A 14,457-nucleotide genomic window follows, 5' to 3' on the forward strand; every position below is an offset into this window, starting at 1 on the left:
CTGACTTCCGTTACATCAAGCCTAGACTAAAACACCATCCACCAGTGTATCACAGTATGTGTCTGGTCCGAGTGCTGAATTGTGAAACTTGATAATATTCCAACAGAGACTAAGGCTCATAGCACCTCAGGGTAGGGACTTAGAAGTGTAGGACCTACACCGGCTCTCCTCTGCTCTCCACTGCTCATGTCGAGGCTCTGCCTCATCCCAGCTGTGAGACTAGGGATGACACTGGGTTTTCTCGGGATATAAAATATTCTCATTGTTAGCACAGTGGTTTTGACAGTATCTATCTTTAGAGTCACCTGAACATTCAAAGAGTTAAATATGGGCCAGCAAGTGGGTGAAGTCATGACTCAGTGGGTGAAGAAACTTGCCACCAAGTCTAACAATATGAGTTCAATCCCCTTGGACCCACACGGTGGAAGGAGAAAACTGACTCCTGCAAGCCATCCCCTGACCTACACACACACATCCACATGCACGCACACACATGCATGCACACACACTGTGGTGCACACATGTGCACACACCTACCCCACACACATAAATGAGATTTTGAAGGATAAGTCATATGACTTTCCTGCCTTGGTTCTTGGGTCAATACACATGTCACCACTGCTCCCTTCTCCTGCCCTTCAAGCCCCATCACTTTGGTTGTAGGCTCTTACTTAGCTGAGCTCAGTGACAAACCCCTGTGTCCCCTCCCCACAGAGACAGGAAAACGGAGTTTCAGAAAACACAAAGTAAAACCATGAGTGTCTGACTACTCAGGGCTCCGATCTGTTTCCTATTGCTTTGTCTTAGCTGTGATAAAAATAAATACTTCTTTAAAAAAAAAAAAAAGGAGGAACATTGACAGATAACAGGGTTGGAAGTATGAGTAATAGTTTGGGGTAGATACAGCCCTGGTAAAAATGAGTGATGACAGGGACATCGCTGTCACCACCACTTCCAATTTACCCGGTAATGTTTGTCTGTTACCATGCTTAAACAGGCACATTTCATGTAAATGATTCCAAAACTACCCCACCATGAATATTTCAGTGCTTGGAGGAGAGGAGAGATGTCAGAGGCTTCCTGCCCCCATCCAAGTGTGAAGAGTGTTGATAAGTAGGGGCTCTCAATTCTCCCCTTGTATTGAGTCCAGCTTTCTGGTGTCCCTTCAAAGAACCTGGTCAGTCGCAGTCCACTGGGCTCAGAGCTGTGCTGTCTCTGCAGGTGTACCTGGCAGCGGGCACCGTGTATGGGCTGGAGGGCCAGCTGAGTGAGCTGGAAGACGCTGCCCGCTGCATCCACAGCAGCACTGGCGAGACGGAGCTGGCAGACCTGGAGGACCAGGTGGCTGCAGCTGCAGCCCAGGTGCACCACGCCGAACTCCAGGTGAGCCCCCTCCTCTCTGTCCAGGTTACAATAGTAGCTCCCACTTCATAGATCCATTTCAAAGTCATTGATGCCTACCAAGGATGGTCATCTCCAGTGCAGTTGCATAGAGCTGGCCTTCTATTGCAAAGGACTGGATAAGACCTTTTCTTTCTTTAATTAAAAAAAAAATTATGTGTGTTTTTTTCCTGCATGTATGTATGTATATGCACCATATGCATACTTGGTCAGGCAAAATCATTGGATCCCTTAGAACTGAAATTCTGGGTGTCTATGAAGAACTGTGTGGGTACAGAAGTCAAAACTCTGGAGAGCAACAAGTGCCCTTAGCCAGCAATCCATCTCTCCAGCCTGCAAACCTCTTCTAAAATGGACATCTCCCTCCTGTACCAGATCTTAGGTCTATGTCATCAGTCTTGGGCTTACTTTAAGACCAGTAAAGTGCTTGCCTCAAACCTGAGGCCCGAGATTCCAGCACCCAGGCAAAAAGCTGGCCACGGTGACAGATACCTGTAATCCCAGTGCTGGAGGGGCGGAAGTTCAGGTATCCCTGGGGTTCACAGGCCAGCGAGTCCACTCAGATCCAAGAACTCTTGGCTCACAGGCCAGCGAGTCGACTCAGATCCATGAGCTCTAGGTTCACAGGCCAGCCAGTCGACTCAGATCCATGAGCTCTTGGCTCACAGGCCAGCCAGTCGACTCAGATCCATGAGCTCTAGGTTCGATGAGAGATACTCTCTGAAAACACATGGTGGAGAGCAATTGCAATGTCAGCCCCTGGCACCTACAGTACGTGTGCATACATGTATGTGCATCCTAACGTGTATGTGTGTGTGTGTGTTTACAAACTGTACACATGCACACACATTCATGCTTTATGCTGGTCTCCTCCCATCCATCCCAAGGCCACCTCTTTCATTCTGTGGGTTGCTCCCTGCTGCTTCCTTACCAGAGACTCAAAGCTACATGCAGGTCAGGCCACAGCTGTCATAGCCTGAAGGAATGACTTCTGACACTTAACAAAAATGGAGTCGGAGTTGAAGCAATGACTCAGCAGGGAGAGCACATCCCATCCTTGCAGAGGGCCTGGGCTGTGAGCCCGGCACCCTCGTCAGGTGGCTCACAACCGCCGGTAACTCCAGCTCCTTGGATTCAGTGCCCTCTCCTGACCTCCACGGGCACTTGCAGGCCTGTGCACAAATCCACACAAAGTACACACATTTGTAAACGTGAGCAAAAAATCTTTTTAAGGGGGGGTAAGGAAAGGAATGAAGGGATGGCACACAGTTCTCAGCAGCAGAACGTAGTTATGACTGTTTCCACTGCGTGTTCTCATCTGCCACTTTCTCCAGCCGCTTCTTTGTGGCCTTTGTGAAGGTGCCCTTGTCTCCTGTGGATTGGAGCTGGCCATAGTGTAAACCGTTGACTAACTGGGATCTGTGAGCAGTCTCTCAGGAGCCCATGTCGTCTTATTTCCTTTATAAAGCACCCACCATAGCTAGGCATGGTGGTCCTTGTCTCTAATGTGAGTGTCAAGGAAGATTAAGATTGGGAGTTCAAGGTCATCGTTGGCTACAGGGCAATTTTAGGGCTAGCTTTGGCTACATGAGATGCTGCTGTCTTAAGATACATAAATTAATTTTTAGAAAGTGTGAGGTCCTTACATTTCTCTGGGTTAAGAAGCAGCAGGAACCCCAGCAATATGGTTCAGCGGATAAAGGCAGGATGCACTTACATGTATGCACACGCCTGGAAACCTGGCGTCTCCCCCCAGGAACCCCTCCTGAAGACAGAAGGAAAGAACCAGAGAAACAATTCCACAAAGTTGTCCTCTGACTTACACGTGTGTACCATGGTGTGTGCACCACCCCAACGCACACACATTTATAAATACATAAATATTAACAAAATAAGCGACAGGAGTTCATTGCAAATCCCTGATATTGCTACTGTCCTTAATACCTTAAAACTGCATCCTGGCCAGGTCTGAGGAGAGGGTACCATTGGTAAACTACTTGTCTTGCAAACGTGAGGGCATGATTCCACATTTTAAAAATAGTGGAAAAAAATAAGGTTGTAATCCCACTACTTTGGAGATGGAGACAGGCCTATCACTGGGGCTTGCCGACCAGCCAGTCTAACTAAACTGTCTAATTCCAAGCCAGTGATAGAGGCTGTCTCATAGAACAAGCAAGCCAGAGATGCTCTTAAACTCTTCCCACTTCTGCTTCTGCACTTTGGCCAGTTGTGAGTCTCGTATTAACCACTGACCACTACCAACAGGAGCTTCTTTGATGGCAAATGGAAGCTGCATTAAGCTATGAATATAAAAAGATAAGTATTTAGAAGGCCATTTGAAGCTATGTCTATTTAGCAAAATAATGACAGGTCCTTTCCTGGGGCCTGGGGCCTCTGCAACCACGGGTGTTTGGCCAGGTTTACAGAACAGGGCATAATTTCCCTCCCGTGGAAAAGGCCTTAAATCCACTCAGGAAATAGTTGGTTACGCCTGTACCAACCATGCCACTATAACACCAATGTGGGTCTTGCTTTTTGACATTTTTATTACCTCAGCAGCATTTCCCTAAGGACCAAGGCTCCAGTTCCTTTTTAGAGCAAACTAAAACCTTATCCTAGCCTGAATAGAAGACTTCACTAGGACCTAGGTGGCTCTGGACTACCTTTCCCAAAGTGTTCCAGGGCTTTGAATTATCCTTGTGCATACACTAATAGGTCTGTTGACATACTCTAGAACTGTAAAACTAGAAATTTAAATGTATGCATTTCCTCTGCTTTGTCTTTTCATTGTAGCGGTGGATAGACCAGTCACTGGTAGGATTTAAATGAATGAAAGAGCCAGGTGTTGAAGTGCACACCTGTAATCCCAGCACTTAGGAGGTGAAGGCAGGAGGGTCAGGAGTCCAAGGTCCTCCTCAGCTACATAGCAAGTTTCAGACCAGCCTGGTCTACATGAGACCCTGTCTCAAAAAGAAAAACAGAAATGAGTGAATGAATGAATAAGCAGACATAAAAGCAGATTCATTCATTCTTTATAGTTTGTAGCATTTTCAACCAGGATTCTTCCTTTCGGTATTTACTGACCTTTTCTTTCTGTTGCATGAAGATCTCGGACATCGAGAGCCGCATTTCAGCCCTGACCATCGCTGGCTTAAACATAGCACCGTGTGTGCGTCTCACACGAAGACGGGACCAGAAGCAAAGGAGCCAGGTGTGTCTGCCTTTCACGCCCCCAATAGAATATCACATGACCTGGAAGGTGCCAAATATCTAGGATCTGCAGAGCTGTACTGACAGCCGTGTTTCTCTGTAGGTACAAACTATAGACACGTCGAGGCAGCAGAGGAGGAAACTGCCTGCCCCTCCTGTGAAAGGTATGTTGCACTTAAAACAGCAAGCTGGGGTTGTTGGGAGAACCTGGGCCCTGAGTGTGTGAAAGTGTGAGGGCCGGATCCAGTGTGCCATCTCCCTAGGGACTGTGTTAATCCATCTTACTTGAGTGTGTGAGAAGGCGTGCATGAGGACGAGTGTAGAATGGATGTGTGTAGAATGGATTCTAATATTCTAGCTAGCCCGTATAAAATACATGATCTTGTTGTTTGATTAACATGCTGTAAGCCTAGATTGGGTAGGTCTTGAGCTATGCTAACTTACATCCCAGCCGTATATATCGCTTGCTACTTACTGCTTTCTCCTGGCCACATGCTCATGGACCCTTCTCATGGTTAGTTCTCTCTCTCTCTCTCTGTCTCTCTCTCTCTGTGTCTCTCTCTCTGTCTCTCTCTCTCTCTGTGTCTCTCTCTCTGTCTCTCTGTCTCTCTCTCTGTCTCTCTCTGTCTCTCTCTCTCTCTGTCTTTCTCTCTCTCTCTCTCTCTCCTTCTTCTCCCTCCTGTTCCCTACTTGAGACCTGTCACTCAACCCTCAACTCTCGCCTTTTTCTCTCTACTGACCAATCACAAGCTCTAGCCTTTTATTAACCAGTTAACTTTAAACTGGGGAGCAGGGTTTGTGTAGCATCACTCGGTGTATGTGAGGATCTTACTGACAAGGACAGCCAGATAGGTCTTGGGGGCCAGCATTTAGCATTTGGATACACAGCAGCACCAGACCAACCCCCAAAAGGTGTGAGAAGGTTGGTGTATGTCAGTGTGCCTGGGTGAGCAAGTGTATGTGTGAAAGTCTGGGAGTATGATGGTGTAAGTGTGTGCAGGTGAGTTATGTTAATGAGAGTAGTGTATGAAGGTAGTGTGGTGTGCATGTGTGAATGTGAGGCTGGTGTGAGTGTACATGTGAGGGTGTGAGGCTGGTGTGAGTGTGTATGTGAGGGTGTGGGGCTCAGTGTGCAACTGAGTGTGGGTATTATGTGAGTGTGAGATTAGATGTGAGTGATTGCCTGCATTGATGTGTCTGTGGCGGAATATATCAAGTGTATGATTTGTACATGTGTGTGTGTGTATGTGTTATGTGATTGTGTGTTGTGAAAGTATTATGGGATTTGGGGTTTTTTCATGTGTGAATCTGTTGAGTCCGACCAGCAGCTCACATGTCTGGGTTCAAGCCTGGAAGGCATCTTGGAATCTGGAAGAAAAGAGGGAACTAGGCGGCGCAAGAAAGGATGGAACCAAGACATTAGTCTGATCAAGGTTCAATTTTACTATTTGGAGACATGGGGTTATGAAGAAGGGGAAGGGGCCCATTCCCGCCAAATCATCCTTGGAGTCCAGTTGCAGGTGACCACGTGTTGGCTCTGGAACAGCTAGGCGGCAGGTAGTAGCAGAGGGAGTGGCAGAACGATAGGGTGGCAGACTCCACACACCCCCCCCATGATCTCCTGGTGATAACAGTCAAACCTGATCAGCCAGATTTCAGGCTGAGGGGGGGAGGTTACATGAATCTGTGAGGGTGAATTGTATGGGAGTTTGAGTGTGTAAGAGAATATGAGGTTTGAGTGTGTGGGGGATATGGGTGTGCATGTGAGCCTGAGAATGTTTGAGTATGTGCACTTGTGAGTAGATGCATTATGAATGTGTTTGAACATGTGTAAGGTGAATGAGTCCATGAATGTGAGACTGTATGCTTGTGTTTTGTAAATATGTATGAGTGTGAGTTTGTGAAGCTGTGTTTAACTGTTTATAGGTGAGTGTGTTTCAGTGTGTTGGCCACATGAGTGTGAAGATATGTGGGTGTGTATCTGGTGTGCGCATGTGGGGTGTGAGGTGTGTGTGTGTTTGTGTGTGTGTTTGAGTGTGGGCATGGACTTGGTGTGTAACAGCGTGTGCATGAGTGAGGGAATGTGCATAAGCATGAATATGTTCTTGTGTGTCAGTATATGTTCAAGTTTATGAGAGTGTGCATATATGTGTGTAGTGTGTTGATGTATGTGTCCATGTGTTTGAGTGTATGTATGAGTGTGAGGGTACATGCATGATTTGTATGAGATTGCATGTACACAGGTAGTATGCATGTGTGTCCATGTGTGTGAGAGTGTGTATGGAGCTAGACTGGTGGCCAATCACCCCAGCAGCCTCCTGGGTTACAAGCTGTTTTACATGGTACTGGGATCCCACCGCGAGCATGGCAAGTCTTCCTCCCTCCTGAGCCATCTCTCCAGATGTTCGTACGTGTCTCGCCTTGGGTCCCCCCTAGAAGCAAACCTTGGCTCACAGATGAGTGTGAGGTAGCTTATGAGGAGGTCCAGAACGTGCTGAGGGTAGGGGAGACAGGTCACATTGAGGAAAGCATACATGCCGGGTCGGCATGCTTTAATTATTGAACCTCTTCTTTGGAAAAATGAGGCCAAACCCTCCTGACTGAGCATCTTACTGGCACCTAGTTCTTATTCTTTGTTTCCTTTTTAGCTGAAAAAATCGAAGCATCTTCCGTGACCCCCATTAAGACATTCAACCGCAACTTCCTTCTCCAAGGCTCCTCCACAAACAGGCCCACAGCAAGTACCGGTGACACCAAGGACTTGATGGTAAGAATCTCTGTGCCCATTATGTTACATGATGGTCCAGTCCTCGCCCCCTGCACCCCACCCCCGCCCCTGTGACCCCATCCTGCAGGCTTTTCTTCCTTCCTTCTACCTCAGCAGAGCCCCAAGAGGCAACCTTCCTCTCTGGTCTCCTGACCTGCCTTAGACTTTGTAGGGTGTGTGCCACACTGTGTGGCATTGCTGACCTCTTTAGCCTTAGTCTGCCATCTCAGCTATATGTAGCACTTTTAGGAACCAGCTGTAATTGGAGAGAAAGGAAAGAGTGCCAGGTCTGGTGGATGTGTAAGGGTTTTTACTCTGGAATGATCCATCTGTGCTTGTAAGTTTCCGTTAGCCACGAATGCCTTTTCCTAAGCAGAGCAGCAGCTGCCCCTAAATGTGACAAGGGACCTGACAGAGGGTGATGTTCCAGACTCTGGGGATCATGGGGAGGGATAAGAGAGTGTTCACAACAAAAACAATTGTAGCACATCAGGTAGGTCATATTGTAATCTCGCCATAAAGGAGGCTAAGGCAGGAGGATTACTGCAAGTTGGGGGCCAGTCAGGGCTGCATGTGAGGTCCCATCGAGCCACACTTACATAGCAAGACACTGTCACCGGTGACATAGCTTATGGGGTATCTTAGTTAGGTTTGCTATTGCTGAGATGAAACACCATGACCAAAAGCAACTTGGGGAGCAAAGGGTTATGTGGCCTATGTATCCTGAGTGACAGTCCACTGAGGGAAACAGAGGCAGAAACTCAAACAGGGCAGGAGCTGGAGGCAGGAGCTGATGCAGAGGCCATGGAGGGGGCTGCTTACTGGCTTGTTCAGCCTGCTTTCTTATAGATTCCATAACCACCAGCCCAGGGATGGCCCCACTGACCGTGGTCTGGGCCCTCCCCCTCAATCACTACTAAGACAATGCTGAGTGACTAAGTTAGTGTTGAGCAAGCCTGTCATTCCCAGGCTTTGTTCTTCAGTAAACTGAATGCTCCATCAGCCTTGAAGCCAGGCCTGTGCAACCTGGGCACTAGCCTGCCAGTGCCAGTCCCTAGATCAGTTCCTAAGCGGAGGTCAGTGTAGAAAACGTCCAACTTGAAACCTAGATGTGATTACACTTGCTGGTTGACTCTGTCTTCATTTGTGTGAAAAGAGGATTTTTCTTTTTTTCAAGTTGTACTTTGTCCCATTTCTAGTTAGTACGGAGTCTTGAAAGGGCTTTGTAGGGCTTCAAATAGTGACCCATGCATGGTATTGCTCTGTCAGTGGTAAAATCAGGGCTGAAATCCACTCTCCTAAAAGCTGCATTTGTTCTCGTTTTGAACCTTGAGCCACTTATTTTAAAGAAGATTAAACTACACATCTTATGAGGTTTTACCTCTATGTGTTTAACAAAAATGCTCAGTATTATCTTAAAATTTGCAAATACTACAATGGTACTGTACATTCTGACATTTGCCTAAATATGAGCGTCACACAGGTTTGATTTTTTTTTTAAGTCAGGGTCTTAACTATGTAACTCTGGCTTGGCCTGGAATTTGCTATGTAGACCAGGTTATCCTCAAATTTGCCTATGTCTCCCAAATACTGGGATTAAGGCTTCTGCCACCATACCTGGCTTTACCCAGTGGATTCCTAAATACCAGAAAACCAGTACTGTACAAGATGTTAGTGTGTGTTCCTTTCAGACTGGAATACAGACCAGTAGATAACAGCTAGTTAGCCTTAATCTGCCTTTATGTGCATTAATCTGTGTTTACGGAAGGGAGCAATGGCCAGAACTCACCTAGGGAGTTTGAGGTCAGTGGTGGGTACATATGTGAAAATCTCCTAAAAATCAAAATAGCAAAAGCAGGTGTTCCCTGAGGTAATTCACAATGATCTCTAGCTTCCTCGTTAACTGATGTTACTAGATAGCAGCTTATGACCCTGGCTAGCTTTCTTTATTGTATAGATGTGTTTCTGTAATATGAGAATCCATTGTACCTTTTAAATTATTGTTACTTAAAATTAATAAACTCCAAGTCTAGGAAGAAAAGAAGGGAGGGAAGGAGGGAGGAAGGGAGGGAGAGAGGGAGGGAGGGAGGGAGGGAGGGAGGGAGGGAGGGAGAGAAGGAAGGAAGGAAGGAAGGAAGGAAGGAAGAAAGAAAGAAAGAAAGAAAGAAAGAAAGAAAGAAAGGAAGAAAGAAAGAAAGAAAGAAAGAAAGAGCGAGCCCTGCAGACTTGCTACAGCAGAATCTCAAGAGTGTTTTCTCCATTGAGGTTCCTTCCTCTCAGAAGACTCTCACTTGTGTCAAGGTGACATAAAACTGTCCAGCACAGGGGTAAAAGCCCTTGCTGCACACACCTAACAACCTGGTTTGGTCTCCAGATCCCCACAGTGGAAAGAGAGCAAACTCATGAGAGTCCTCTGACCTCTACTTAGGTAAATACACTCACACATGTGCACACACACACACACACCATACACACATGCACATGCTTGCACATTATACACACACAAATGCACACATACCACACACATGCACACAAATCATACACATGCACATACCATTTACACTCACAGACCATAATACACATGTACACTCACACACATATAATATACACACATACATGTCTGCACACACACACATATGCACATACCATACACATATGCACCATAGATACACTCACATACACACTCACATGCAGTCATACACCATACACACACATACACCTATTCACACACCATGCACACACATGCAAACTCACATACATACCATATACCCACATACAGGTGTTCACGCACACACACCATATATACACATACACATAACTCACACACCATACACATACACACCATTTACACACACACCATATGCACATATACACACCATACACACACACACCATTCACACACATACAGGTGTGTGCACACACACATACCATAGATATACACACACTCACATGCACTCACACACAATACACTTATGTGTATACATACTCACACATTATATACACATACACACTCCCACACATTCCATATACACACATATATACACTCCCACACCATACACACACACACACGCACACCCTCACACACATGCACATGTGCACACACCATACACCACACATATGCACATGTGCATACACACTATATACACACACATACATGTGCACATACACATGCATACATCATATATATACATATACATATATATATACATACACAGTCAAACACCATACACACACACACCACACACCACACCACACCACACCACACCACACCACACCACACCACACCACACAAATTCTTTTAGTTAAATACTCAATTTGTCGATTAATATAAAAACAATTTGCAGCTGAGTTATGGTGGCTTACATCTACAGTCTCAACATGAAGAAGGCTGACACAGAGTATTGCTTCAAACTAAAGGCCAGCCAGGTCTGCAAGACACTGTCTTGAAACAGTGCACAGCAATATGTGTGTCGGAATTTCAAAGAACACTCAGCACAGTGCATTAGAAGAGAGATCTGACAGGGCCGTCCACAGTCCGTGCCACACTGATGGCAGACTGTTTGTGGAGTGGACAGAGGGACACACAGACACACCCAGCTGCTGCAGAATTGTCACTGTCTACCTTGCCCTTCCTCGTCATTCCACTCCTTGTCCACTCTGAGTGGAAGAGCTCCGGACAAATACATAATGTGGGCTCCAGCATTAGAACCATACATTACTGTCTTGAGTGTCATGAGGACCTCAGTCTCTCGTCATTTTTCCTTCACCGGTTGGCTGTGAACCTTGACCTTTCAATGTTTAGCTATCTTGCCACATCAGGGAAGAAGTGAGTTATAGATACATGAGATGATTAAATTGATTTCCATAGTAGCAGAATGTGCACGGGTCACGAGGGCCCAGGGGACTACTCGGCCCATTGCCGTGACTAAATACCTGTTCAGAAGCAGCAAAAGAGAGCAAGGATTTACCTCCGCTCCATTTCATAGCTGGGAAGGCATGGCGGTGTCCACGGTTCAGGAGTATCCCCTGCCCATGGTGGGTGGGAGCCTGAGGTGGCTCGGTCACTTTTCAGAGAGTCAGAAAGCAGAGTGAGCACAGGCCAGGCTGAGGAAAAAGGAATCCATCACCCAGTCACCCCCAGTGTGACCCACTCCATCCAGCCTTGCAGAGTGCCAGCAGGCGGAGAAATGGCGTGTGAACATGGGTGCTTTTCACCCTCAACCCCCACAACACTGCACAGAGCGAGGCCTTCCAGCTCTGAGGAGATGCTGTGTGCACGTGTTACACAGGTTTCTTTGCAATCAGTTATTTTTAGTGAAATGAAGATCACCTAAGAAAGCCGATAGTGTGGCTCAGAACACTGCTAACCGTGTATAGGGCCCCAAGATCAGCCCCTTGCATCTCAAAAACAAGTAAATGAGTATATAAATCACCTTAGAATAATAGAAAGGGGGTTAAAAATAGAAGGCATGGGATGCTGGGAAGATGGCCTAGGGGTTAAATGCACTGGCCACTCTCCCAGCAGGCCTGGGTTTGCTTCCCAGCACCCACATGGTGGTTCACAACCATCTGTAATTCCAATTCCAGGAGATATGATGCTCTCTTCTGGCCTCCACCAGTACCAGGCACACATAGTACACAGACATACATACAGACAAAATAGCCATACATGTAACAAAATGTTTTTTTTTAATTTAAAAAGAAAAAATGAGCATATGTACTAAAATATCAAAAGTAGGTCAGCAATACTTTCAGAAAAAAAAAAGTAGATTTCAAGACAAGTGTGTTCAGAGACAGCAGGAGGAGGGTGTTTTCATTTGGCTGAAGTAGGCAAGTCTGGAGTCTGCCTTGAGGGTGGAAAAACTCTCTGCTGGGTTTGATGGGTGGGTGAAGAGCCCCCTTACCAGCTTTCCCAGAAACAAATGCCAATTTGTTTGTGAGTCTGTAATGTGAGCATTAGAGTTTGGTTAAGACACTTAAACTCCGCACAACAGAAAATACCCAACTACACACAACAGAAAGTCTGTTTCCTAAGAATCAGCGGGCCGTTTTCAAACTTGGATCTCTATCCCAACCTGCCCAGAAAACCTCAGGACATCCCAGGAGGGAGAAAGTGTCCAGTCATTCCCTGTGACCTCACTGCCAGACATGACCAGTTTAGTCTGTCAGGAGCTGGTGACATCGTTCTTCTCGCTTCCCTCCCTCAGGAGCCTGATCTGGAGTCAGCTGTGATGTACTAAAGCAGGACTCCACACACAGCCAGTGACCCACTGCCTCCGGCCGTACACGACAGTGCCTTGACCCAACAGCCATCGAGTACTGTGTGGATTTCCACTGAGGCGAGGGCCTGGGAGGGCTGGGTGAGGGGGCTGCAGTGCACTGCTGCACCGGGCTGTCTTGATACCTCACCCAGAAGGCCGTCTCAGCCCGCAACACTGAGGTCTCGCCCACTCTCTGCCTTAGGCTCCCAAGGGAATTTGAGACCGAATATCCAGATGCTGGCTTCCAATAGCAGAGCTCTGTGTTCAGAAGATGCATTGTGCCTGTTTAATTTTGCTCCTCTGTGCTGTCTTTACCAGCCCCGTGTGTTTTTAATCCCTTTAATCCCCATCAACAGTTCATCCTACAGAAAACTGCTGGAGAGGAGCTGGGGGCTAGGAAGGTGGGGATCACTACCATCACTTAGTCGTGCTTATCACCTCCTAACCGATGCTAAGAGCAGGGGGCACTAGAAACAGTCTCATTTGGAAAATGCTTGGCCACCTCCAGCTAAGCCCCCAGCCCCGTGCCTCTGTCCTCCCCGTTGCTTGGCCGCCACTAAAGGAAAAGCTCTGATCCACCGATGCCATACCCGGGTCTCTCTGAAACCATGTCTTATTCTCAATTTGGGGTTCTTGCATGGATTTACTCAGGGGGAGAGGGGCCTAAGGGACGATGTCACTATTAATCTAAGATAAAGGATACTGTTCAGAGTCAAGGTGATATATGGCTTGGTCACGAATGAGCTATTGTAAAATAGAACTACACAAGAAAAGTGTTCTATCCTCTAAAAGATATCTCCTGCCAAATTCAACAAGATTCCGAATGACAGCCATGATAAAGGTGGTCAGCAACCCCACCCCCTTAAGAGAAAATCAGTGTGAACGGTGAGGGGCGCAGAGCTGACCCTCACCCCAAGTTCACTGTGTTTCAGGGCAGGGGCTGAAATAAATGCATGAGTATCTAAAGTGTGTCCATGCACACAATAAGACTGACCCCATGCTGGTCTCGCTGGGTGCCTGCAGCATGTTTTTAACGTTGGTTTCTGGGATTTTCTGAATCATAGGGTGTGATGGGGAGAGGGTAGAGGAGGGAGGCGCGGGGGAGGGGGTGGCCATTAGGTGCTGGTTCTGGAGGGCACAGTGTGTCCAGTTTTGTCTAGTCTCTTCTCTCTTCCGGTTTTCCAGAAGTCCCATAACTAAAGGTCAGACCAGTGAACTTGCTGAAGCCAGGCGTGTGAGCTGGTTCTAACTGGAGTGCCCCCCACCCCCAGAAGCCAGCCCTGTCTTCACTTCCAAGTTCTCTGGTTCTCCTATGCATCCTCAGATTGGATTGAACCGCCCTCCCTGTGTCCTCCCTGTGTCCTCCCTGTGTCCTCCCTCCTTGTTTGCCATTGCTGCTGATGGGGGTCCTTGTGTCTTCCTATGATGCTCCTGCTGATGTTTGTGTCAGGACTCCATGGAAAAAGTAAACCTTTGGTGTTTTATCCAGTGGGTGTGGTTCACACTAAAACAAAGTTTAAAAAACACAACAAAAAGATCTGACTTTCAAACAGGACGTTTTTTTCTTTAAGAGGCACGAGGCTGCCTTTGTGCTACCAGTGTTAAAATACTCAGTTGTTTTTTTTTGACAAAGCGTGTACTGTGTAAGCCTTGCAAAAAATAATAATAAGAGCAACAACAACAACAACGAAGAAAAAGCCTGTTCTATGGCGTTCGAACTTTTGTAAAAGGTTTCCTTGTGCCAAATAAGTACAAAGATTTAATTTACTATTTAAACCATAAACATACTATAGTTCCAGAAATTATTTTGTCATCAGT

The 14,457-nt window shown here is 46.7% G+C and overlaps 1 protein-coding gene across 3 annotated transcripts in view; it reads left to right on the top strand.

The window, feature by feature from the left end:
- Nucleotides 1–14,457, top strand: part of Myrip (myosin VIIA and Rab interacting protein) — a 172,582-nt gene that overhangs the window by 156,667 nt on the left and 1,458 nt on the right. For all 3 annotated transcript variants that reach the window (XM_006512125.3, NM_144557.5, XM_006512127.4), the window contains 5 exons: nucleotides 1,222–1,383; nucleotides 4,508–4,612; nucleotides 4,715–4,775; nucleotides 7,260–7,378; nucleotides 12,586–14,457. The exon at nucleotides 12,586–14,457 is cut by the window's right edge. In XM_006512125.3, the coding sequence (XP_006512188.1) occupies nucleotides 1,222–1,383; nucleotides 4,508–4,612; nucleotides 4,715–4,775; nucleotides 7,260–7,378; nucleotides 12,586–12,618 (480 nt within the window). In that variant the 3' untranslated portion in view covers nucleotides 12,619–14,457. The remainder of the gene's footprint in view (nucleotides 1–1,221; nucleotides 1,384–4,507; nucleotides 4,613–4,714; nucleotides 4,776–7,259; nucleotides 7,379–12,585) is intronic.

The sequence above is a fragment of the Mus musculus genome, chromosome 9 (genome assembly GCF_000001635.26).
Source record: "Mus musculus strain C57BL/6J chromosome 9, GRCm38.p6 C57BL/6J".
NCBI classification, from domain to species: domain Eukaryota; kingdom Metazoa; phylum Chordata; class Mammalia; order Rodentia; family Muridae; genus Mus; species Mus musculus.